Genomic DNA, 25986 nt, shown 5'->3' on the forward strand with positions numbered 1-25986 from the left:
ATGACAAGGGACCAGAATGGAACCTGGGAGATGGAGAGTAATGACAACTTTGAAGGCTACATGAAGGCCCTGGGTAAGGGGGATGCAGCAGGTGGGAGAAAGGGGAGGTGAAAAAGGGAGAGAGAGGGCAGCTTCGTAAGGACTGTGGTCTGGCCCCTCTGACCGTGCTGCGGTGGAGTTCCCCAGACCTGTGTGCAAGTCTTGCCCCCAACTCTGACCAGCTGTGTAGTATGAGGCAGGCCATACTCATTTGCTGAGGCTCAGATTCCTTGTTGGCAAGCTAGGAACAATAAATGAGGCTATGTCTAGAAGGTTCTTGGCACACAGAAAAGATTCGCTGAACGGAGAATGCACACACACACACACACACGCACGCACATGAAGGCACATGCATGCACACATGAGGAAAGCCAGACTTGAGAGGAAAACACAGCAGGTCTCCTTGCCTTGTGATCGCCGCCAGCTGGATCTGATATTATACACAGATGACCCCTGCATTGCTCCTTTGCTAGTCTTGCAGTGGAGAAGCAAAAAAAGAGTGGCTAACAAACCTCTCAGCCGAGAGAAAGTCAGGCCCACAGAAAGCTAGGAAGGGCTTTCGTCACATAGATCAAACAATTTACTGCTCACCTGACTTCTAAACTAGACGCCAGCCCAGGGGCTCCATCAGCATGTGTACTTAATCTCTCGTGGGATCTCTTGTGGGGTAGGCAGAAAAAACATGAAACCAGAGAAGCTGGACCCATGGAGGGGAGTTCACTTTTGGAGGCAGCTACTGTAGGCCCCAGGTGGTGCTAGTGGTAAAGAATCCTCCCGCCAAAGCAGCAGACACAAGAGATGCAGGCTCAACCCCTGTGTTGGGAAGATCCCCTGGAGCAGGAAATGGCAACCCACTCCAGTATTCTTGCCTGGAGAATCCCATGGACAGGGGAGCCTGGCAGCCTACAGTCCAAGGGGTCTCAAAGAGTCGGACACGACTGAAAGTGACTTAGCACACAATGTAGGCCAGGCCCCAGACAAGGAACCTTGCCTGTCCTTATTCCTGTGACGGCTTCTGGATCACCTTTTCTAGCTCTAGATCTCTCCACATATAGAGTTCCCAACTGGAGCTTCTCTATACCAACCATGAGGAAAATGACTGCAAGTGGAGTTTGAGGGCCAATAATTTGGATGTGATGATAGAATGTCTCATCAAGAATGGGAATCATAGGTTTTTCTGTGCAATTCACTTCTACCTTGATGACGCTTCCACCGTGTCAGTGAATAAGGAGAGCTCACGTGATAAGTTGTGCAATTTTCAGAGACTAGAAGTTTTTCATGGACTTTGGACATGTTTCCAACACTGAACAGATTTTTTTCCTCCTGGCTACAATGTTGGGCTTCCCAGGTGGTGCTAGTGGTAAAGAACCCAGCTACCATGCAGGAGACTTAAGAGATGTGGGTTCAATCCCTGGGTCAGGAAGATCCCCTGGAGGAGGGCATGGCAACCCACTCAAGTATTCTTGCCTGGAGAATCCCATAGAGAGAGGAGCCTGGGAGGCTACCATCCATAAGGGTTGCAAAGAGTCAGATTCAACGGAAGCAACCTAGCCTGCACGCATGCTCAGAGTGTTACCAATATACTTGGGAGAGGAGGGAGGAGGTAAAAAATCCTCCTACCAGAGCCCTAACCCTGTTGCCTCTGCTTTTAATACTGAGTGAGGATAGAAAATGGAATCCTCCCTCTAACACGTGGGTAAATGCTCTGGAGCTGAGCTCAGGACTAGGATTCTGAACAACATCATACAGAGGAGGAAACCAAACCAGAAGTTCAGCTGAGGCTTTCTCTCTGACCAATTTTTTAACCTTTCTGACCCAGTCTCTTCATTCACCAAATAGAGATACCAGCCTTGCCTGTTTCTCCAGATGATGTTGGATGTGCTGGTTATTTGGAATGACTGAAAATACTTTAACAAAAGCTATTTGGTGGTTTCAAGCTTTCTGCAGTAAACTGAACAAGCCCAACTCAGGGACTATAATCGAAAAGCAATTTTGTCTCCTTTGCTGCTTATTCTTAAACAATAAAAAGTCCTGTGGTGACTTTAGGTACAAAAGCAGGTCTCAGTTTAGTTTTCTTCTGTACAGGGTGGGCCCCTGGAGCCCCTCTTTCTAGGCTGGAGGTGAAAGGCATGCAGTCCTGTTATCATCCCCTGACCCCTCTGGGTGGTGCCAGGAAGCAGGGCACCCTGTCAGCTCTTTCAAACAATCCTTTCTAAAGCAGCTTTCCACTGGACTCTTTCACCTCAACTTACAGCCTCCTGATGGAGGAGGGGTGCTTGGATTGTGAGTGTGATGTGTGGATGTCTTGTTGCAGAAGGTTTTGGAGGGAGTGGCCTTTCTGGTTCTCCTTGGCACTGGACACCTCTTATCTCTTGGAGCTGCAGTCATGACTTTCCATTCAACATCGCACTATGTTGATTTCACTCTAGCGAGCCAATGGGTTGGCCTCTTTGTGCCAGTCTCTGCAGTGCAGAGGGGTGGGCTCACAGTTCCCGGTGGAGACTAATACCATAGGGAATGGTATTAGCTAACTCCAGAATGCGGATGCGCTCCGTGCCTTGGCTTGCCCAGCTGCCTCAGTGTTCCTAAGGTGTCCTAGAAATGTGCCCCAGCTTGAACCCATGACTCTTTGTACAGAAACGCCACTGCCAGAGTTACTGTCCCACTCCAAGAGAGGACACCTTACCCCGTTCATCTGCCCATGGGGACACAAGTGGCCAGGCAGGCACTGGCTGTGACTGGAGACAGGTCTCAAGGGCTCAGCCAGAAGCAGCTGAGTGGGGCTGCCCATCCCCACTCACTACCCTGCAATTGAATCTGTTAACAGAAACCCAGCAGATCCATACAGTTCCCTCCACGTCCACCCTGCAGGACAAATGTTACTGCCCCAATATTGACAAGTTGAAGCCTGACTTTCTTGCCCCTTGGAGCATGAGGCCCTTGGCATTTGGAAAGAACATGTAGAGATCCTCCTAAGTCCCCAGAAGCAGAAATATCACTAAGTATAACTCCAAAGAGCCTTCACTTTCTTAGATCTTAGTCCCTAGCACCAAGGAGTCGACTTTCTCCCTGAACCTGGAAGCTAGTTCCGGAAGAAGGAAGTACTCTGTTTTTTTGAGGGGGAGGGGGTTGGGGGACAAACTGGCTTTGTTCCCAGCTGGCAACTCACTCCACACCCGGCCTCCCCGCATGACCTGTCTGTCAGCCTCAGCAGTGACATGTCAGGGCAACCTTTGGGCTTGCCCCAACTTATCCAGGTCACTAGCTGTTCAGAGGGTGAGTGCCAAGGGTCAATGGTACCTTGTTTCCTGGTGTTCCTTAAGGCCCTAGATTCTTTCTTTACAGTAAGGAAAGCAGCCAGCGAACTCATCTTCCCTGAGGAATCTGTCATGTCCTGAGGTCCTCCTTCAACTTGGATCAGGGGGTCAGAGAATGGAGGAGTGATCTTCAGTCTAAGGGACAGACCCCTCACAGTGAGGTCCCAGTGCTGTGACAGGACAGCAGGGGAGAGTCCATTCACTCTGCTCCAGAGTGAAGCCAGCACTGCACGTACATGGGGGATCATTCAGCTTCTCTACCAAAGCTTTAGACGTTGCCCATGGAAGCCAGGGATTGCGCCATCTGAGGCAGGCCCAGGCCCAGTCTCTATTTTCAAAGAGCTCAAAATGGTGCAGCCAGTCAAGCTATAGCCATATACAAGTTGCATTCCTGTTTCCTATTACAGTGAGATTAAATCACCGCCAAAACGTAGAGGCTTTATTTTCTTATATAGCTATTTTATTATTGCCTCTCGTAGATGTGGGAGCTGACTAGGTTCCCATAGAGAAGTCTTGCTAGGAAGCTTTCACTCCACTGTAGCAGGACAGTGGCTGGGGCCATCTCAAAGTCTTCCTCGTTCCTATGTCTAGCATTCGGTGCTGGCCAGCCCCTGAGACCTCAGCCAGGGCTGTGAGTGTCTACTTGTGATGTCCCTCATGGCCTGGGTGTCCTCACATCACCCTGGCTGTATGCAAAGAGAGAGGAGGCAGCAGCTGAATGATCTTTTATGACCCAAACCCAGAAGTCACATAGCATCACTTCTGTTGTATTCTATTGGTTGAAGCAGTCCTGAGTTCCCCTATATTCAAAAGAAAGGTACATAGACCCCGCCTCTCAAAAGGTCAAAATCAATTGTAAGAACATCCAGTAGGATGAGACACAGTGTTGCAGCTATTTAAGAAAGTATAATCTGCCACAGATGGGACAGCAGGTGATTCTGTCCCTTGGAGCTGAAAAGACTCTAGTGATGATAGAACAATGGTGACTGGAAGTGTATCAGCTGTATGGTGAGGGACGGTACCCAGGCTTGTGGTGAGAATCACTCTGCAGTCTACACAGATGTTGAATTATGATGTTGTACATCTGAAATTTACATAGTTTTTTTTTTTTTTAAGCGTGTGTGGTGGGGGATGGTGGTTGGAGAGCTACAATAGACAGGTCATTGAAGGCTTCCTGGGACTTCCCCAGCAGTCCAGTGGCTAAGACTCTGTGATTCCAATGCAGGGGGCCTGACTCTGATCTCTGGTCAGGGAACTAGATCCAACATGCTGCAATTAAGAAAGACCCAGCCCAGCCAAATAAAATAATAATAATTTTTTTTAAACCCAATTAGCTAAAATTGTAGATGCTTATTCTTTGGACTTCCCTGGTGGCTCAGTGGTAAAGAATCAGCCTGCAGTGCTAGAGACAGACGAGACTTGGGTTCAATCCTTGGATTGGGAAGTTCCCCTGGAGGAGGAAATGGCAACCTACCCCAGTATTCTTGCCTGGAAAATCCCATGGACAGAGGAGCCCAGTGGGATACAGTCCATAGGGTCACAAGGAGTTGGACATGACCGAGTGACTGAGCAGGCATGCGTGAAGTCTCCCTAAGTGCTTCTGGGTGGAGTTTCAAAGGAAGGAGAGGAGCGCTCCACACAGAGATAGAGTTGGCTCTGGCCCTGTGAGCACAGGCCAAGTTAGGGTTGAAAAGGATGTTTGTGGCCAAGGGACACAGGAGTCATGTTACCAAGGCAGTGGGGTGAGAAGAGTCGAAAAGGCACCAGGGCTGGCTCATAAAGTGGTGCATCACCACATGCGGACACCGCCCAAGGACATCACACAAGAAGAGAATCCTGGGAAGAACTGTCGGGAGGAGAGAGAGACCGTGAATGCCCTGACGGCCAGGGTGTAAGCAGGTAGCAGAGACGGTCGGAGAACTGAAGAAGTGGTTACAGTGGCCCCGGGAAGATGCAAGAGCGGCGCCAAGGAGGGCAGCCAGGGGGATCTCCATAGCAGGAAACAGACGAGACTCGGTGACCAAGTGGAGAAGAGGCAAGACTGAGCCTAGAAAATAAAACACCACCATGCAACTTTAATCAGGAAAATGCGAATGTATAATGGAAGGCATCTGTTCTGAAAATACCCAGTTAACTTTGAACTTAGAATCTTTGGGGAAATTTTTATTCCAAACATTGTAGACATCAGGAAAAATACGATTCCCTTAATTCACACAAAAAAGTGAGAATCATCTTCTATGAAGACCATCTTTTCACTGAAATTTTCATGCACAGATTTAAAACAGCAGTGGCCACTGCAAAAAGTCCTAGTTGCTGCTGCTACTGCTGCGTTGCTTCAGTCGTGTCCGACTCTGTGTGACTCCATAGATGGCAGCCCACCAGGCTCCCCCATCCCTGGGGTTCTCCAGGCAAGAACACTGGAGTGGGTCTCTGAAAAATTTTACCAGGATGGCAGTAGCCTTAGAGACTGAAGTCAAGGAGCTCCCAACCTGAGTGGTCTATGCCAGGAAGCATTTCCTGACTACCCACAAGGTTCAAAAGCCTTACACTTTGAAGGAACCAAAGTGTAACATCAGAGGTGAGCACATGTACAAACAATTCTCCTGCCATGATAAGTATCATGCTATCATGAGCTTCCATTTTTTTGTTTGTTTAATTAATTCAGTTTCAACAAATGCACAGCACCTAAGACACACCGGGAAATGCTCCAGGCATTGGCGAAGTGTAGTAAATGAGGCAACAAACTCCCATCCTTTGTGGAGGGTGCATGCTAGTAGGAGAGAGAGTAACAGTTTAAGATGATGTACTTTAAAGAAAATAGAAAGGAATTCTTGGGAGGAGAGTGATGGGTGGTCAGGGAAGGCTGTCGAGGAAGTGACACTGGAGCTGAGGCTTGAATGTTGAGAAGCAATGTTTTGGGTACAGCAAGTTCACAGGCTCTGGGTGTGTTCGAGGAACATGCAAAGGCTGGTGTGCTGGGCATGTGGTGAACCCAGTGGTAGTCAGGCCTTACGATGGGCAGACTTATACCATCTTACTTATAATCTTTAAGGTTTGCTATACTGTGAAGAATGAATCACAGGAGGGCAAGACTAGAAACAAGTAGGCCCACTAAAGAGGTTTCTGTGTTGTTCAGGCAAGAAATGATGGTGGGTTGGGTTGGGGTGACACCCAGGACTAAAGAAGAGAAGACAGAGATTCAGTGAATATTTTGGAGTTAAAGCCAACAGGGCTTTCAGATGAAAATTAAATGGGAAGAAATGCAGGTGGTCCCCAGGTTGAAGCCTGCATAATTGGGAAGACCATGACTCCACCAGCTGACATGGGGAAACATGGAGAGAAGTAAGTTTGGACAGGGGTGCCGGATAGGGGGAATGCATTAAGAATTCTGAGTTGCTTATTTTGATTTCAGATGGCTGTGATGCATCCAAGGAGAGTGTTAAAATTGGCATCTTGATATAAGATCTAGAACTCAGGGTAGAATCAGGGATAAAGCCAAAGGAATGCTTGCCATTTTAAGGAGTGAAGAAGCTGAAGGTCAGGGAAGTAGAGAAACTTTCCTGGGGTCACTTCTGGCTGGACAATGGTGTTGCTCAGACAGGAGCCCAGTGTGTCCGCTTCTAACCTCCACGCCCTTACTGCAGCACTCTCCCAGGTGCTGCAGCTGCTGCTAAGTTGCTTCAGTCGTGTCCGACTCTGTGCGACCCCATAGACAGCAGCCCACCAGGCTCCCCTGTCCCTGGGATTCCCCAGGCAAGAACACTGGAGTGGGTTGCCATTCCCTTCTCCAATGCATGCATGCATGATAAGTCGCTTCAGTCATGTCCAACTCTGTGCGACCCTATGGACAGCAGCCCACCAGGCTCCTCTGTCCATGGGATTCTCTAGGCAAGAATGCTGTAGTGGGTTGCCATTTCCTTCTCCCAGGTGAGAGTACTAATATGGAGTTAGAGGAGAGGGCGCTTCACAGTGAGCAAGGTTCGTCAGGATGGGGAGCTCCAAAGAAGGCAGGAGAAACACTCAGAACACTGCAGAGACACTGCAGAAACTGCAAGAGAATAATTCAGAGTCCCTGGGTAGAAATGAATGAACAAGTGAATATATGAATGAATGTCTGATGACCTAACAAAGAGTTAGTTTCACGACATTTGAATTGCTGCTGGTGCTCACAAATCAATGAAGTTAGACACGTGCCAAAATCTTTACTTGATTGAATTTTCACACAGGGACAGTGCTGTGGGAAAAGCCCAGGTGAAGATAAGTTTGGTCCCTTTCTATGGGTCTTCCCTGGTGTGTACTGGCAGGCCCTCCTCCCTGATCTCCAGCCCAGTGGTGAGGACCAGACTATGGGCGGGGCACCAACCCATTTTTTCAACCTAGAGAAGAAGCAGTGTTTGATTCAGTTTGCGTAGAGATGAAAAGTACAAGGGGGCATGGAGGCACCTCAGGGTCTCCAGCCTGCCTCTGCTGTCTAGGGAAGGCTTTGAATATATTTGGAGAAGTCCATGAGGGTGAAAGAGGAGGAGGCAGGAGGGGGCAAGGACATTTCCTCTCTTAATGGATTATCCAGAGGAGGAAATGACATGGAAAGATGGAGAACATTGCTCTTTCACTCTGTTTCTCACAACTGCCTGAGTGCTGATGACTTGTGAATTAAGAGTCCAGGTTCGAAGTCCATGGAAGCTGCACTTGGAAGGGTCTCAGATTTCATGTGATGAATCCGTGTGCATCTCTGCTCTTTAATTTACAAAGCTCGCCTGCCCTTTTAGCCTACAACTTTAGCTTTTTCCACAAGCACATTACAAAGCATTTTAATGTTGAGTAGCATACTCATATTTCAACTTTATGGCTTGCATTGTTCAAAATGCAGTTATGAAAAGTATGCTTTAATAAAGTCACTTCAGTGGTTTTTTTTTTTTTTTCTTCTGCAGCAGCTACAAGCCATATATATTATTCAGAAATAGCTTGCCTTTGGACCTTTTCCTCTGAGATAGAAATTCATTTCACCTGGCTATAAATCAGGCTCAGAGATACCTTTAATCCAGAAAAGCAGATCAAATATATTTGATAACCCTGGTGTTCAAATACCGTATCAGGAAAATAATTTTCCCTCCAAAGTGTGTGTGTGCTTGTGTATTCTACAGCAGCAGTTAAACCTTTCCTTTTGATTAGAAATATTGAGAATCCACCAAGAGAACGTTCGGCTCCCTTCCCTGGGGTGGAGAAGAGGTGACATGATTAACTAGCCGGCGCACATGGTAAAGGGTAGCCAAGAGACCAAGCTATTTTTCAATCCAGAATAGAAACGATGCTTGATTCAATTTGCATAGAGCCTCTAATAAGATTCCCTGGCTCTGGTCAGAAAGACTGACTGGGGCTGGGATTTCCAGGACAAACCTGTTCTCTTGGCAATAGACATTTTTAGATGCGCTCTACCTCTCTGAACTACCAGGGACAAGCAATAATTTCTGTTTGGGGAGCCTTAGTTGTAAATGATAAACAGAATGTACTTGTAGGCAAAGAGTCAGGAGCACTTCCTACTGGGTACCTCTGAACCGGTCACTTAAATTCTCTGAGCTTTGATTTCCATATCTGAGGAGTAAAAACAGATTTGCTCTCTGAGACCATTTACATTTAGATTTCTAAACTGCTCTGTAATTCCCAGTTCTTCCTTAGTGCAGTTGATCCTTGAACAGCAGGGGCAGGGGGGTAGGGGGTGCAGTGGGGGCATGTTCAGGGTCCTGACTCTTCACGCAGTCAAAACTGTGCACAGAACATATAGTTGGCCCTCCCTATACATGTAGTTCCTCCGTATCTGTGGTTTTGCATCTGCAGATTTAACCAACCACAGGTGGAGTGGTTCTGTAGCTACTATTGAAAAAAAATCCATATATCAGTGGACCTGCACAGTTCAAACCTGTGTCATTCAAGAGTCAGCTGTGGTTTTGTATGACACCCTCCCCTCTGTTTCATCTGGTTAACACATGATCCGTGGTTTTATTTCTTCATCATCTACCTGTGACTCCAGCAGGGTTTAGCATAGCCTGGACCTCACTCAGCACAGAGGGCTAGAGCAGAAACTCAAGTTTCTACGCTTTGGCCAAACCATGGAGTGAGGAAACCAGTCCATGCAAACGAAGGTCTGGTCAGGCTGGATTAAATGCCCTCGTGGCAAGCCGGGGCTGTATGAGGGAGGGAGAGCGAAGATTAGTCAGCATTCCGACTGTTCCTTCAGAGCCCAGGACCCTTGGGCTGTGTGGAGTGGCAGATGGCTGTGGAGATGCATAAATAGGATCTGAATGCTTATCTGGCCACTGTTTTGTTTTTTAAGCATTACAAAACTAGTTTTATTTATCTTTGGCCATGTTGTGTGGCTTGCAGGACCTCAGTTCCCTGGTCAGGTATTGAACACGGGGTCCTGTGCAGTGAAAGCCTGGAATTCTAACCATTAGACCACCAGGCCTCCCTGACCACAGTTTGGCCAGAACAGAAAAGACCAATGAGTAGGGGCCAATTGCATCAAATACCCACCAGCTCCTTGGCACTGGGTAGAGCACTTACCTATCATTTTAACAGAATCCTTACATAAATAATGCCATGAGATGAGCTTTCTTTCCCCACTTTACTATGAGAAACAGACTCAGGACAGGAAAGTGACTTCTCTGAGGTCACACAGCTGGGAGATCAGAGACAGGATCTTTGCCCAGATCTCACCCTCACTCTTTTATACTAGGGATTCTAAACATGGAAATGTGCAGTTTTACTTGGAAGGCTTGTAAAAACAGGAAGGGCCCAACCCTCTACTGTAGGTTTAGGGTGGATCCCAGAATATACATTTCTAAAATGTTCTCATGTACTTGCTTGCGGGCCCAGGGGCCTCACTTGGAGAACCCCCGTCCTAGACCACAGTGCCCACATTAGCCAACCCATAAGTATCTCTTGAGCTCCTACTGTGTGCTCAGCCCTGGCTCTGGTTCTAGGGGGACACAGAGGAAAAAGCCAACATCGTCCTTGTCCTCATAGAGTTGAGACTTTGGAGAAAAGAACAACGGACCCCATGAAAAAGAGGAGAATGTCAGGTAGAGCCTCCTGGGAGCTAAACTTCTGGGCCTGGAAAGCAGGTGGGAAAGGAGGCAAGAAAGAGTAGGACGTGCTGGAGCAGGTGAGGCTGGGTGGAGAGGGGCAGGGATTCGGGGAGCAGAGGTACAGGGAGTATCTGGGAAAATGCAAAGGACTCTGAAGAAACTAGCCTGTGCAATCAGGGGGCGGATTTCAATGATGCCAGCAGCTACACTTCAGGAGCCATTACCATAGCCACCGGATTCCAGGCAGAACTCTCCCACACCATCACATTTAATCCTCAAAATAGCCTGATGCAGTTTGTAAATCACTCCACTTACAGCCGCTGCTCTGTGCTGCTTCCGGATCTGGACCCTAGTGACCAGGGATGCGGCTGAAGTGAGACCCCCAGACATCACCTGGCTCATTAGGCTATATTTCTGGGGCAGAAGGAAAGAAACATGAGTCAGAGGATGATATTAGGCTCTGCCTAGCATAAGCACATGTTTATACCAACTGGAAGGTGGAAGACATTCTTTTTCAGCTTTTAACAATTTTAAGGAAGGATTCATTTTTAAATCAGAAATACTTGACCACTTGGTCCTGTTCCTCCATTCCAAACAAGGCAACTGTTGCCTTAAATGGGAAAAAATTGAGTAGGGGATATTTTCACAATTGCAGGGACCAGGAGACAGAGATAAAGGCCTCAGGAGGGGCTTTGTCAGCCCTTTCCGTATTATGTTCTGTGAAACCCTGACCAGCTGGAAATCCCACCATGGAGGGTTCTACAGCCACATAAGGTTGGGAAAGGGTTTCCCAGGTGGTACCAGTGGTAAAGACCCTACCTGCCCATGCAGGAGATGTGAGAGAAGCGGGTTCGATCCCTGGGTTAGGAAGTTCCCCTGGAAGAGAGCACAGCAACCCACTCCAGTATTCTCACCTGGAGAATCCCATGGACAGAGGGGCCTGGCAGGCTACAGTCCATAGGGTCGAACAGAAACAGACACAACTGAGCGACTTAGCACACACGGAAAGTTGGGAGAGGCTAGCTACATCTTGTACCCTGCTGTTAGAGCTACAAAGGACCTTTTCCAAATTAAAGGCTCCATAAAGTTTTTCAGCATAGGAAACAGCCAGCCTGTCTTGGTTTTAATTATTCATTTCTCAAACTTAGCTGATCATGAGTTCCCATTTGAAAATAATTTTGACCACTAGTCTTTTACGGACTGAACCCATGGCAAACACCGTGGGGCACCCTGGGCTCTGTGAATGCTGGTCGAGATGCCCAGGGGCTTCACAGTGGCAGAGAGGGCGTTTATCCCCACCCCACACCCTGAGGCCTATACACCTTCCCCCCAAACACCCAGGCTGTATGGCTTGAAAGTGCCCAGGTACCATTTTGTAAGCCACAAGGCTGAAGCTATCAGAAAACATCCAGGGTTGGAGTGTAGTTCCTCCAGTTCTGAATTTCTGTAGAGTCGTAGGCCTAGTAATCAATTGCTGTCTGGTGGGGACAGTGCATATGAACTCTGGGGAACATCAGCTGCTCCAAACAGGGAGGGCTCATGCAGTTGGGTCAAGAAGCCCTGTGGCTCCAGGGGAAATGTAGAGTCAGAAGTTCTTGGTATCTTGGGAAGCCACTGGAAGCGCACAAACTGGAGTGGTCTGATGTGATGCGATGGGCCAGCCCAGAGCTTGTGGAGTTCAGAGCTGGCGCTGAAGACAGGCCATCAATTACAGGTTCTATTACCACCTCTATTGCTTCCTCACTATATAATCCAAGGCCAATGGCACAGCCTCTGTAAGCCAGGTTCCTCATTAGCAAAATGGAGATAATATAGAATTGATATTCATCTGTGGGTTTCGTGAGAGAACTGAGTGAGTGAAGTTTCCCAGGGAAGGCCTACCATGGGGCACCATCCTGGTTGATTCCAAGGCATGTCTTAACTATCACCCCGAAGGTTCTCACACAGCATGGCCACCAGAGTCATTTTACCTAAAACTTAGCTCCTAAGTGCCCCCGTAAAATTTTTTCTCCAATTTGTCTTGTTCTACCTTGGTTCCCTAAGCTCAGAACCTCTATTTTCACCTCCCAATTTGATCTTCCACACATCCATCCAATTGCCAAACCCTTCTGATTGCTTCTCAACTGTGTAACCTTAGACAAGTCACTTAACATCTCTGGGCCTCCATGTCATCAGAGAGATTTGCTGGTGAGATGCCATGAGAGATTTCTGCAATTGAAAGGACCTTAGCCCTTTGAGGAAAGAATTCAACAAAGAGACCAAGATTATAAAGCAAGCACAGAGTTTATTAGAAGCACAGTACGTGCGGAAGAGTGTACAAAGAAGCAGTTTATTTAGGGCAGAAGCTGAAGTTGCATCCTCGAAGAAGAGCGCAGGTGTTCTTACGTGGAGGGGTATGAATAGGGGTAGCTTAGCTTGTGAATATGGGCTTAATCTTCCCAGGCTTAGATGGGAGTAACTCCCCTTTCCCTCTCCTGTGATTGTATCATCTGTAATTCTTTATTTGGACTTCCACCAGGCTCCATTTTGCATCTTTCCCATAGCACCTACTCGAAACCCACAGGCATGGGGGTGGGGTCAAAACTACAATGCCAATCATATTATGATGATATTACAATGTGGCCAGGGTTACTACAGGACTACTTGACATCCTCTCTGCAACCGTGTTGGGTGAAGAAATCCTCTGCATCACAAGGATGAGGAGGCTGCCGTGGCTGCTTTGTCTTTCATCAAATTATCTGCAGTCTGTACATTTTTATTGAGCCTGCTCCACGGTTTTCATATCAGAGTCTCTTGCTCAGATGCTACAAAGTTTTTGTCTTGGGTGCCATGCCCCCGTCATGGCCTCATTAAGTGCAGAACAAGGAGATGGCTTGCCTTCTGCGTAATACCTATGCATGAGGAGCCTGTTCTCAGGCCCAGCCTTGACTTTTCCTACCTCATGCTTAAACAGCAGCTTTCAAATTTTTTAAACTATTGAAATCTTTCCCCCAAAAGCACCCCCCTAAGGAAATCTGAGGTCTAAAACTGTCCAGAGGTTCAGGGTCTGAGATGAGGCCCAGTTCTATACTTTTTACATCTTCCCAGGTGATGCAGATGGGCAGCCAGTTTGGGGCCCCATCAGTGAATTCTTAGATGTGGCAAGTTCTGAATAAATATTATTAATAATGAACAGTAGTTGAGCAAGGTGCTGGCATTCATGTCCCAGCTTAGGGCAACTTGAACCTTTTTGTCTCTTCAACTTACGGTATGTAATCCTTTTACCTTCTGGGTTGCCTAACATAACTTGAAATTATTCCCTTATGATTAAAGTATTAGTTGCTCAGTCATGTCTGCCTCTTTGCAACCTCATGGTCTGTAGCCCACCAGACTCCTCTGTCCACGGGATTCTCCAGGCAAGAATACTGGAGTAAGTAGCCATTCCCTTCTCCAGGGGGTCTTCCCAAGCCAGGAATCAAACCCAGGTCTCCTGCCTTACAGGTGAATTCTTTGCCATCTGAGCCACCAGGGAAGCCCCTTGTGATAAAAGCTGACTTTATACAATTTAGGATCGCAAAGGCCATCCAGTGGAGATCCTTCCTAGACTCTCCTGTGGTCCAGGCATCCACCTGGACCTCTGTGACAGAGAAAGTGGTAGTGACCAAAGAGGGATTCGGAAAGAAATGGGTCCAAAGGGAAATGGGAGGAGAAGGTGAGCGAAGTGACGCTTCACTTCAGGGGAGTGAGTCGCTGCTATCCAGGGAAGGATAGCAGAAAGGGTGGGGATGCGACCACTGGGGCTGTTCATTCTCTGAACTGACAGTTACTCCATGAAGTGTTGATAACTGCCGGTCCCACTCTTGGGCACAATAGTATTTATCCCCCACCAGATAGTTTAATCACCTACTACCATAGAGGTGAGGCTGGAATTCTCAAAGAAACAGCACTCAGTGAATTTGAACTATTCTTTCTCTTGACGTCATTATTACCTTGGGTTATGAGAGAATCAATCTCAGTGTGTTTTGAAATCTAGGTAAACTGTCTCTCTCTAAAAAAAAATAAAGATTTAGATTGACATCCAAAGACTCTGAAGAATTCACAGTGTGTGTTTGTTGCTCAGTCGTGTCTGACTCTTTGCAACCCCATGGACTACAGCCAGCCAGACTCCTCTGTCCACCGGGATTCTCCAGGCAAGAATACTGAAGAGGGTTGCTATTCCCTTCTCCAGGGCACCTTCCTTACAGGGATCAAACTCGGGTCTCCTGCATTGTAGGCAGATTCTTTACCATCTGAGCCACCAGGGAAGCAAGAAAAGTCACAGGCGTTAAGGTCAAATGTGAAATATGATTTGGCTAGAGACTGAAAACTTAATGATATTTGTAACAAGGATACGAATGTAACAGTTCTGGTATTAGCCTCTGTTTCTACATCATTTTCACAGGCCAGTAACATTTTGGCTTGGGTGCCACTTTATGTACAGAGGTTAGCAGGAGGTGGGCTCAGCACTTAGATTCTTGCTGTAAAATGAAAAGCTTAGGAAATGAAACACACTATTAAAGGACATGCTCCCTTTCACTTACAAATAGTCTCTAGGAAATGAATAAGATTTTCTTTAAATATCAAGGCAAAGAAAAAGTGTAAATGGAGTAGATGCAACAAAAACTGGACAGTGGTGAACTCTGCGTGGTGAGTGTGCTGCGTTCCTTGTACTCTCCCCTCTACTTCGGTTTGTTTGGAATTTTTTGTAATAAAAATATAAACAATGATTCATCTTTTCCTTAAAGACAACAAAAGAAAGCTCTGAGCAAGTGTTGATTAAGTGTCTGGTGTATGTCTAAGCTGTGCTGGGGGCCACGACTAAGGCACAACAGCCTCCTAAAGCTGCTATAGAATGGAAGTTTGTATGTATGCCTCCTTTTGGAGAGCATGAATGAAAGTTCTGTCTTTACCCAGGATCTAGACTGGTTGCTTTTAAACCACAAAGACTTCTGTTCAGCAGACTCTTAGGAGGAAACCGATATGTCAATAGATAGAAGGGAGCTGCTGTGGGGGAGGGGTGCGTGCATGTTGTATATATGTATGCATGTGTGTGTATACGTGTGCACACACACACCCTGGGGAGTTGCAGCTCAGGGGTGAACCCTGCCTGCTATCTCCTGCTCCCATCAGGGCTCCCAAGTAGGCGACCAAAGACCCTGGGTTTCCTGACAGTTGGCTGAGATGCCTGGACTTGCCGTGTACAAGACAACTCTTGCTTCCCGCTTAAGCAAAGAAATGTGGCCGGCCTGAGATCTGCATCTCTGGTCTTGAGTGCTTGGCCTCGTTAAAGAAATGAATGAGTCTGGCTGAGCACCTCATAACCTCCACAACTCCCTGTGCCAACAGATATTGATTTTGCCACCCGCAAGATCGCCATCCATCTGACTCAGACGAAGATCATTGAGCAAGATGGTGATAAGTTCAAGACACAAACCAAGAGCACATTCCGTAACTATAATGTGGATTTCACAGTTGGGGTGGAGTTTGAAGAGCATACAAAGGGCCTGGACGACCGGAAGGTGAAGGTACTGGCCGGGCTAGAGTTTTCACCAGCATACTCTTGGTGCAGGGGCTGGGGTTTGGCTTTACGATGGAACAATGACTGAAACAACCTGTGAGGCATCAGGAGAGGGGCACCAGAATGGACTCAATGATGCTGGATAAGCAAGTATTGAAAGTTTAGTGAGAAGCAGCAGGCTGGCCTTTGCATGAAGCTTATAAGCCAAGGAGAGATTAAAGGATACTGACCTCTCAAGTACCCAGAGTAACAGACTGACTCATAGACTACCATGGCCCTAGCAGGCAAAGGGAAGAGTGCCAGGGGGAGTCATAGGGAAGGATGATAATGGTGCCAACTGAACAGCGTAGCTTCATCACAGGGCAGCCCTCCTCAGCAGCAGCCAAGCATTGCCATAGAGCATGAAGCCCTCATGTTGCTTGAATTTTTATTCTTTTCAGTAGCTGTTGAGCATTCATATGTTCTTACATGAAATATCTCCATTTTAGATGATCCCAACTGATTTATCTATTTATCTTTTAGAAAATTGTAATGCAAATCACACCCAAAAATCAGTAGACTAGATGAAGTCAGGCTTTCTCCAATCCTACTAACTCAGAGAAATCTCTACCAAGTTGGCGTCTTCAGTCTCAGCCTCACCTTAACTTGCAGGACATAATCGAGGAAATCCTCTGTGCATGGGAAGGCAGACTTCTAGCCGCTTGAACTGTTTGGATATAGGGAGGCACCTAAGGCAAACAGACAACTGAGTGCAGAGTGGGAAGTGATCTCCAAGCCTGAGAACTGGAGTCTGCAGAAGAGGCAGGCCCTCACCCAAGAGGCCCTCAGGAATAAGGCAGAAATTGGTAGTAGCAGGGAGAAGTGGGGTGGTGGTGGGGAACATGAGGCCAGCAGCAGGTCCTTCTCTTCTCCCGTGTCACCTGGTGGTATCACAGCCCAGTGACTGACTCTTGTACTGTCCACGCTCATGCTCAGTGTGAATGCCTCTGGTTTCCCAAATGCAATTACACCTGAATAGTCCCAACAAACACAAATGGGGAGAAATCCAGTCTCAGTCATGTCCACCCTCACGATCAGTGTGAACGTCTTTGGTTTTCCAGATCTAATTGCACGTGGGTAGTCCCGACAAACACAAATGAGGAGAAATCCAATTTAAGGATGCCCACACCCAAATCTTAGCATCATACAAGTGCCCTGAGATTGCACAGTCCAGCACAAGCCCATGCAGTTCATACAAGAGTGGGCAGCTTGAAGCCTCATGGTACCCACTCCCTCTGTGCCAATGCGGCCACCAGGACCTCTCTCTTGACTCCCAAGCTGAGGAGAGCTGGACTAAGACTCCTGTGCCCAGTTACCCATGCTCTCACCTCTACAGAGGGCCAGTCTCTTGGAGGGTCATGAGGAAGCAGGACCCACCAGCCTGCCCTTCTCCTTTCCCCGTAAGCACCTCTCACCCCAGAGTCCCGTTCTTTCTGGTGCTTCCAGGAGCTCCTTCAAAATTGGAGATCTCAACTCTTCCCCCAGAGCTCTGGTTCCTGTCCTGGCATGTGGAGGAAAAGAGGTCATCATTCTCTGAGGATGACTCTAAAGCCAAAAAACAAGATTTTATTTCTTAATCAAGTTGTCCTGACACATTGATAATCTCAGCCATTGAGTCTGGGTTGAATGGCATTTAATGCCCCTGCTGAAGAAAAGTGGGAAATGGAAAGCACTTTGGAAATGCTTCCATCAGAGCAGTCTTGGCAGGAGACCCGAAGCTCAGCCCTTGTGGAATCACTCCCCAAGGGTTTGCTGGATCTTCAAGGCTTTTCTGAACTGTGTGGCTGTAAGGCCAAATCATCAGACACCAGAACTGATAGGAAGATTTGTCTCAGGATTTTTGCATCCCTCTGCTGTTCTAACCTAATCAGTTCTAAATGATTCATTTTCCCTTCGCTTCTCAGTTTTGGGTGTAGGCTGTTGGAAAGCAGCCCTCTGACTCATTCTTTTATCACCTTTGATGTTGGAGAACTCACTTTTGCTGAAATAGATCATGTCCTTTTGATCCTTCATGACTCTTAAAGGACTCCATCCGATAATGCCTACCCTTCTGCCTCTCCATTCCACACGCTGTCCCCTCTGAGAGCCATCCATCTTCTCTCCTAGATCAGCTCTTAGCCCTGCAGAGAGAGATAATCCCCTTTCTCGCTTCTGGTCGATGTTTTGCCTGCAGCAAAAAGCCAGGGTTGATGAACATACATAAACACACACACACACACACACAATGGGGGTGCTGAGAAGTACCCAGATAGTGGCCTCCTGCATGGGCTGTTCCCATGAGAAATACAACACAAAGCAGGTGCCCTGGGCACTACCTTCTTCTTGTAACCTAACTACAACCCTTTAGCTGAAGAGGGAGGGGAGAAAGTGGGTGAGTCTAAGTCTGATTAATTTCTATTGCTCACGCTTGATAGAACACCGAGTGCACACAGAAATTGTTCTGTACGCATGCGCATGTTTGCATGTAGTACTCCTCTACTCCTCGTCCTCTTAATCTCCAGGACCCAGGACGCCACTTCCTTAACTCCATGGTCATTTGCATGAGCCCCTCTGAAAATCTCCTCGTTGAGCAGTTTGGAGGCGAGAGGTTGGGGGTGAGGTTGCAGCAGAGGCCCTTCAGGGCCCTGCAGGGCCCAGTTCTGTGATGTCCAAGGGCAGGAGTGATGAAACCACATTGATCATGCATTTGACTCTTTTCTGAGGGACTCAGGGGCCGCCTTCTTCCTTCCCGTGGTTTGTATACATTACTAGCTTCCTACACTTACTTATTTCTCAGAATTTAAAGCCCCATCAAAAATACACAAGCTAGAGAGTTTTGGGGAGAATGGATACATGTATAGGTATGGCTGAGTCCCATTGCTGTCCACTTGAAACTATCACAACACTGTTAATTGGCTATACTCTGCTGCTGCTGCTGCTGCTGCTGCTGCTAAGTCACTTCAGTCATGTCCGACTCTGTGTGACCCCATAGACGGCAGCCCACCAGGCTCCCCTGTCCCTGGGATTCTCCAGGCAAGAACCCTGGAGTGGGTTGCCATTTCCTTCTCCAATGCATGAAAGTGAAAAGTGAAAGGGAAGTCGCTCAGTCCTGTTCGACTCTTCACGACCCCGTGGACTGCAGCCTACCAGGCTCCTCTGCCCATGGGATTTTCCAGGCAAGAGTACTGGAGTGGGGTGCCATCGCCTTCATAAAACAAAAAGTTTTAAAAAATAAAATACACAAGCTACCCAAAGTAGAATAAAACTAAGAAGCAGTAATTTATGTTCACGCCACAGAATGTCATGCAGCCATATAAAGGAATGAAGTGCATTCACACATACTATCACATGGATGAACTTGGAAACTGTTATGCTAAGTGAGAAGACAAACCCAAAAGGCTACATATTGTATCATTTATATGAAATGTCTGGAATAGGTGAATCTGTAGAGACATTAATGGTTGCCATTAGTAGGAACTGCTAACAGGTACTGGGTTTATTTTGAGGGTGATGAAAATGTTCTAGATTTAATTAGCGGAGATGGCCTGACAACCCTGTGAATATACTAAAAGTGACTGAATCATATGCTATAAAAGGCTGAATTTTATCTTATCAGAATCATATCTCAATTGAAAAATAATGGTAGGGAAAAACAGATATAAAGATGGTGGTTAGAGTCATGATTTTGAGAGGACCCATGAGAGCCCAGGGAAAACTGACTCCCCAGGAGGGGCCCCACCTGGGCGAGGCAGGAGGCAGAGCTGAGGCTTAGGAGAGAACAGATGTACTGGGGAGGGTTTTAACATGCTGATAGTGTCCTTCACTGCTCCTAATTTAAAGAGCTGTTACTTTCCTTTAAAGAAAACTTATTTGGGAATGATTCAAATTTACAGAAAAGTTTCAAGAGTATAACCAAGAGTATCTATACACTCTTCACCAGGGGAGTGACCAGTTGTTAACATTTTGCCTCATTTGCTTCATCATTTGTTCTTACTCTTTCTAGTATACATACATTTTTTTCTAAGCAATCTTATGGGCTACCTCTAAATAATTCAGTGTATATTTTCTAAGAATTAGGATGTTCTCTGATATAAGCACAGTGTAGTTATCAACCTCTATAACTTTAACATTGACACAGTACCTGTATCTAATTTACCACAAAAGGCTGTTGTTATGGTTGTTGTTTTCTTGTGGCCATTTTCAGGGGCCTTAATGACTTCAGTGTCTTAAAGTCTCATGGCATGGCTTTCTTATTGCCAGCTTTTTCTAAACATGTTTCTGCAGAAACACTTTCAGGTAAGCAGGTTCATTGACTGGCTATCATGGGATGTTTTTAATGATGTTAACTTTGTGGGCTTCCCTGGTGGGTCAGATGGTAAAGTGTCTGCCTGCAATGTGAGAGACCCAGGTTCAATCCCTGGATCAGGAAGATCCCCTGGAGAAGGAAATGGCAACCCGCTCCAGTACTCTTGCCTGGAAAATTCCATGGACAGAGGAGCCTGGTAGGCTTTAGTCCATGGGTTCCCAAAGAGTCATACACGACTGAACGACTTTACTTTGGACATGGTGATGGGGAAATTGCAGTGTGAGGCCAATTTCCTTCTTTAATTTCCTTCAAGTCATCCTCTTCATCTTCATGGAACACTACTCTCCCTCTTCAGCATGGCCCAGAACCAGTGATTTTCCTCTCTTATATCCATCTCCTCAAACTCAACATCTGTGCAGGCAATTGAATCTCTTTTTGAAGCCTCCTCCAATGCATGGATAAAGGACACCAACTAAAAAGCAAATTGAGTGGTGGCAGTTTAGTTCTTATAATCATTTTCTTCTCCCTTCTGTTTGTTTGCTTCATGTAGGAGTGAGGCTACAGTATTATAGGTATTACCACAATTCCTTAGTAACCAATTTACTCTGGGGTCAGAATAACTTTTAGTTAATCTTGTTCCCAAACATGAGTTATTAAAAGAAGACATTGGGACAAGCCCTCATGCACCAACATTTTTCTCCTTTGTTCCTTCCACAAATTTGTTAAGCCCCTACTACCTGTGAGGCCTGGGAGCTATTGATAAATAATGAATCAGACCCCCTTTCCTGCCCTCAAAAATCTCACAGCCTTTAGAAGTAGCAGACAAGTAGATGACAATTACCCTCCAGTGATACCAGAACTAAAGCAAAAAGGCAGGGTGACTAAGACACTGTCAAGACTATCAGTGAAAAATATATACACATGCTTATTTATTTCCCCATGTGGATTTATCCTCAAGATGCTGTTTCAACAAAATCATTTAACCACAGACTTATTCAACAGTGCTTCGCAGGGACCTCCTATATGCTGATGACTATGCTGAGTCTGGGGCTGAAGAAATGAACAGCTGCCATGGCCTCTTCTTTTATGAAGCTTTTTGTCTCAACATACTTTAGGTGTCCTTGATGTGTAAGACAATATGGGCTGGGGGACTGGAAGACACTGTCCTTGCCCAAACAGAAGATGTGAGTCCTTCCTCGTCTATTTGGGAGGAATCTCTGGAATATTCCAGATAATAAATTCCTTCCAAAAGGACAAAAAGAACCACCTATGAATTAAGCTTCTCTAAGACATTAAAAAATGTGAGGCTTGGGATGGCCCTGAAGGAAGAAGAGATATTTTCTTTATTAAACATGTAAAATTTTATTGCTAAATTAATTGGGGGAATATTAATATATATACATGGTTTTAAAAATTAAACACTAAAAGTGAAATTCCTTCCTATCCTGGTCCCCAGCCCCTCAGTTCCTTCCCCAGGGACAACCACTATTAAAGATATTCTTGCCTCCTTGCAGAGAACATATTCAAAACATATGCGTGCATCCCCAATCCCTTTTTCTTTCATGTACATGGCCCTCCTCCTTGCTTCTTTAACTTAAATTATACATTATGGAGACTGCACTTCTCCATAATATGGAACTGCCTCCTCCTTCCAAGGACCGCAGAACAGGGAGGAACCACACTATATTTAACCAGTCACGCACTGATGGGATTTATGAGGCTTCTAGGCCTTTGCTGTAACAAACAATGCTGTGATGGGCTGAGGAGTTAAATAGGGAGAAATAAAATTGTACATAAAATATATAATTTGGTCAAGGTCAAATATTATTTTAAGAAGTAGGTAGACTTAACAATCTGTAGAAAATAGATTTCTACCAAAAAATAGATAGACCTGAAGTTGCAAGGACAGTGAATTAAAATACACACACAGGTTTGTTTATCACCAACTGGGTTTGCAAGATAGAGGGGAAAATAAATGTCTGGTCTTTAGCATAATATCATTCATAGAGGTATAATATGTTTCACACATACTTGGAAGAAAACCAGCTCACATCAAGATCATTCTTGAGGAATGGCAGTACCCACACACCACCACTGCCTGGATGGGAATATCATCACTTCACGTGCAAGCCTAATGTGGGCACAGAGGTGGGTGGCTTGGAGGACCACTTAGGGATAGCACAGATTGTCCCTAGGCAAGTAATAAGACAGGTAAAGAGGGAAACAGGAGAAGTGGGGCGGGGTGTGAACTTTGTAAATATGTAAATTTAATAAGAGGTTGGAGCCTCTTGTGGCATCTCCAACCCACTGGTCAACTCAGCCAGCTTGTCCATCACAAGCTCTGCATCTCTGCTACCTTCTCTGCGCTAATTGGTCAGCAGGGCTGCCTGGAGGAAACCCAAGACCAAGGGAAAGTCCACCTCCTGGTTCTGGATGACAAGGTTAGCTTTGGAGTGATCTGTGGAGCCCCCTGCTAACTAGGGAGTTTCCCTGCCTTTATTCTTGCCCTCCAATGGGCAGGCCTCCAATGTGTTTCCTGAAGGGAGAATTCCCAGAAGTAGAATTTCTAGGTCAATGTTATATTTTCAAAGGTAATGTAAAATTGCCCTCAAAAAGATTCACACCAATTTATATACCCACTGGCCCTGTATGAGGGCCTACGTTTCTCAGCATCCCCTCCAACTCAGTGTGTTATTAGGCTCTTTGATCTTTGACCACAGGATGAATTGTATCTGAAAAACAAACAACCTTAAAATGTGCATCTCTCTTATTACAAGTGAGGTTGAAAATGTTTTTTTTATGTTTAAAAGCCACCTGCTAGGGTGGTTTTGTTTTTATTTTGTTTTTTTGCCTGTACTTTAAATTTATTTATTTTTAATTGGAGGACAGTTGCTTTACAATACTGCGTTGGTTTCTACCATAGATCAACATGAATCAGCCATAGGTAAACATATATCACCTCCCTCTTGAACCCCCCTCCCATTTCCCACTCCATGTCACCCTCTTCCGGTTGTCACAGATCACCGGGTTTGAGCTCCCTACAAAATACAGCCAAATTCCCACCGATTATCTGTTTTACACACGGTGATGTATGTTTCCATGCCACTCTCAGTCCGTCCCACCCTCTCCTTCCCCTCCTGTGTCTACAAGCCTGTTCTTTATGTCTACGTCTCCACTGCTGCCCTCCAAATAGGTTCATCAGTACCATCTTCCTAGATTCCTCTGTGTGTGTGTGTGTGTGTGTGTGTGTATGTTAACATACAATATTTATTTTTATCTTTCTGACTTACTTCACTCTGTATAATAGGCTCTTAGGGTGTTTTTTTCCTCCTTATAAGTTGTTGGTTTGGTGTCCTATGTTGAATTTCCTATTAGATTAATGATCTTCGCCTCCTTGATTTACAGGAGGGCTTCCCTTGTGGCTCAGCTGGTAAAGAATCTTCCCACAATGTGGGAGACCTGGGTTCAGTCCCTGGGGTGGGAAGATCCTCTGGAGAAGGGAAAGGCTACCCACTCCAGTATTCTGGTCTGGAGAATTCCATGGACTGTATAGTCCACTGGGTCACAAAGAGTCAGACATGACTAAGCAACTTTCACTTTCATTTTGTATATAAAGAAATCAGGTCTTTGGTCTGATATGAGTTACAACTACTTTTCCCAGTTTGTTATGTATCTGTTGACACTGAGGTATTTTTCCCTCCCAGAAATTTTACATGGCAACATAGTTAAATTCATCATCATTTTCCCCCACTGATCTAGAATACTGTCTTTACCATATGGTAAAGGGGAAGAAGAGAAATCTTTCCAAGAGAACAAAACTAGCCATGATTAGCCGGTCTGGCTGGAATGAAGAGTGTGTGGGGAAAGGAGTCTGGGGCAGGGTAGAGAGGGTGATGCTGGCACGGCTGTGGCTTGAGGGCTCTGCCCTGGAGCCAAGCAGGAGCCCGAGAGCAGCTGCAGGATCTGCAGCTGCAGGTTACATGCGTTCAGTCCCCATCAAGACCATGTGTTTGATTTTGACTGGAAACCTCTCATTACAGACTTTGGTCGTCTGGGAAGGCGATGCCCTTGTGTGCGTGCAGAAGGGGGAAAAGGAGAACCGAGGCTGGAAGCAGTGGGTTGAGGGGGACAAGCTGTATCTGGTAAGTCTCAGGGTCCACCCAGCTCCCCTCTACTCTGCTTTTGCCAACTGCGGGTTCACCTCGCCATGCACTTTGACAAGAAAAATGGCCCTCCCTCCTCCCCTAAGCTCCAGCCAAACAAGTGTGGTCATACAGTTAGAAAGTCATTCCTTTCTGGCTCAGGGGACTCCAGGAGGAACTCTATATGGCTATTTCTGTGAATGGCTGCAATTAAAAGGAAAGTTCAAAATGCTGAGTTAGGAAGCTGAAATCCAAGGAGAAATGTACAGAGTCTGTTAAAGACCAGCTAGGGAGAAATATGAGGCACAGAATTAAGAGGCCCTGGAGGAGGCTGAGACCAGGCCTCAGTGATGTGAGCCTCAGAGGAGCAGGGTCACCATAGGGGTAGGATGTTGTGGGGACAAGTTGTTGTGGGGGCAGCTGGGCCTGGGAACTGCCTGTAGACCACAGGCACTCCACTCCCATCCTAAGGTACATCCACTTGATCCCAAAATACTTTATGTTAATTTGACACCAGAACAGAGCAGTTGGAATGATTGCTGATTTTCTTGAATAAATTACACCTGTCTAGATAGCTTAATTTTTCACACCTCAGTCTTTAAAATTGATGCATCCAACATTCAAAGAGTGAAAAACCTTTCACTGCTTCATGCATTCAGCCACTCATTTGTTAACTGAATGACTCATTCAATGGATGGCTCTTCCCTCATTCATTCATTCAACCTGTAGTGTCAGCATCAGTATTCAGGTCACAGGGTGTCCTTCAGAGCCAGCCTTGCCTCACCTGAGATCTTTATTTCAAAGGATGTCAATCAGTGATGAATGGGAGGGAGTCACCATGTTTTCCATCGATGGTTTTCCCTACGTGCTCTGGTTTGGATGATAGATTTTTTTAATTGTAGTACAAACCCTGGTGGTCCCTGTGGCTAAGACAATGGATTCATTGTCAACTGGAAAGATTTTTCTGGTTGTCCCACACTCATGTTTTTCCTCTCCCCCCAGGGGGTCATGAGATGCGGGTAAGGCCTGCAGACTCCCTCTGTCCAGATGAAAGGCCAGCATCTTTTCTACCCAGGCAGGCCTGGAGGAGCCCCTCTGCAGCCCAATCTCCCAGAGGCCAGAAAACCCCTCACCAGGCCTTCCAAACACTCCCCTTTCAGATCCTTCCCTTTACCGTGGCTTCGCTGCCTTTTGTAAATTAAGCGATGTTGCTTTAATCATGAGAGTAGGAGAAATCCCGCCCAAGAGGGTAATTTCTTTGCATTTTTCATTTTTATAGCTGTTCAAGCTCAATTCAAGTGTCAAAATCAAATTACTGCTACCTGCAGGGCACGCCAGCTGATTGGGTCTCTGAAATGCTCTTTGCCTGGAATGACTAACTGTCCTCTTTATTCCAGCTCCCCTTCTCTCTGACTCGGACACCCAGAGGGCTGGGGGTGGGTGGAAGGAAGCCGTGGCTTGTTAATCGCTCACCTGCTTTATAACGTTGCAGGAGCTGACGTGCGGCGACCAGCTGTGCCGTCAAGTGTTCAAGAAGAAGTGA

The 25986-nt window shown here is 46.3% G+C and overlaps 1 protein-coding gene and 1 non-coding gene across 2 annotated transcripts; one reads left to right on the forward strand and one right to left on the reverse strand.

Moving 5' to 3' along the window:
* Positions 1-25986, forward strand: RBP2 (retinol binding protein 2). The gene is made up of 4 exons (XM_068984048.1): positions 1-73; positions 15806-15984; positions 24342-24443; positions 25936-25986. The coding sequence occupies exons 1-4, from the start codon at positions 1-3 to the stop codon at positions 25984-25986; spliced, it is 405 nt and encodes a 134-aa protein (XP_068840149.1).
* Positions 20182-20315, reverse strand: LOC138093949 (small nucleolar RNA SNORA33). The gene has a single exon (XR_011146179.1). It is a non-coding gene; the product is annotated as a small nucleolar RNA SNORA33 (small nucleolar RNA).

Source organism: Capricornis sumatraensis, chromosome 1, assembly GCF_032405125.1.
Source record: "Capricornis sumatraensis isolate serow.1 chromosome 1, serow.2, whole genome shotgun sequence".
Lineage (NCBI taxonomy): Eukaryota > Metazoa > Chordata > Mammalia > Artiodactyla > Bovidae > Capricornis > Capricornis sumatraensis.

What these genes read in the sequence shown, in the direction of transcription:
- RBP2 (XM_068984048.1), top strand. Translation starts at nt 1, where the DNA reads ATGACAAGGGACCAGAATGGAACCTGGGAGATGGAGAGTAATGACAAC. An exon ending in AGGCTACATGAAGGCCCTGG is followed by an intron (nt 74 to 15,805) that starts GTAAGGGGGATG and finishes CTGTGCCAACAG; the next exon opens with ATATTGATTTTGCCACCCGC. An exon ending in AGGGGGACAAGCTGTATCTG is followed by an intron (nt 24,444 to 25,935) that starts GTAAGTCTCAGG and finishes ATAACGTTGCAG; the next exon opens with GAGCTGACGTGCGGCGACCA.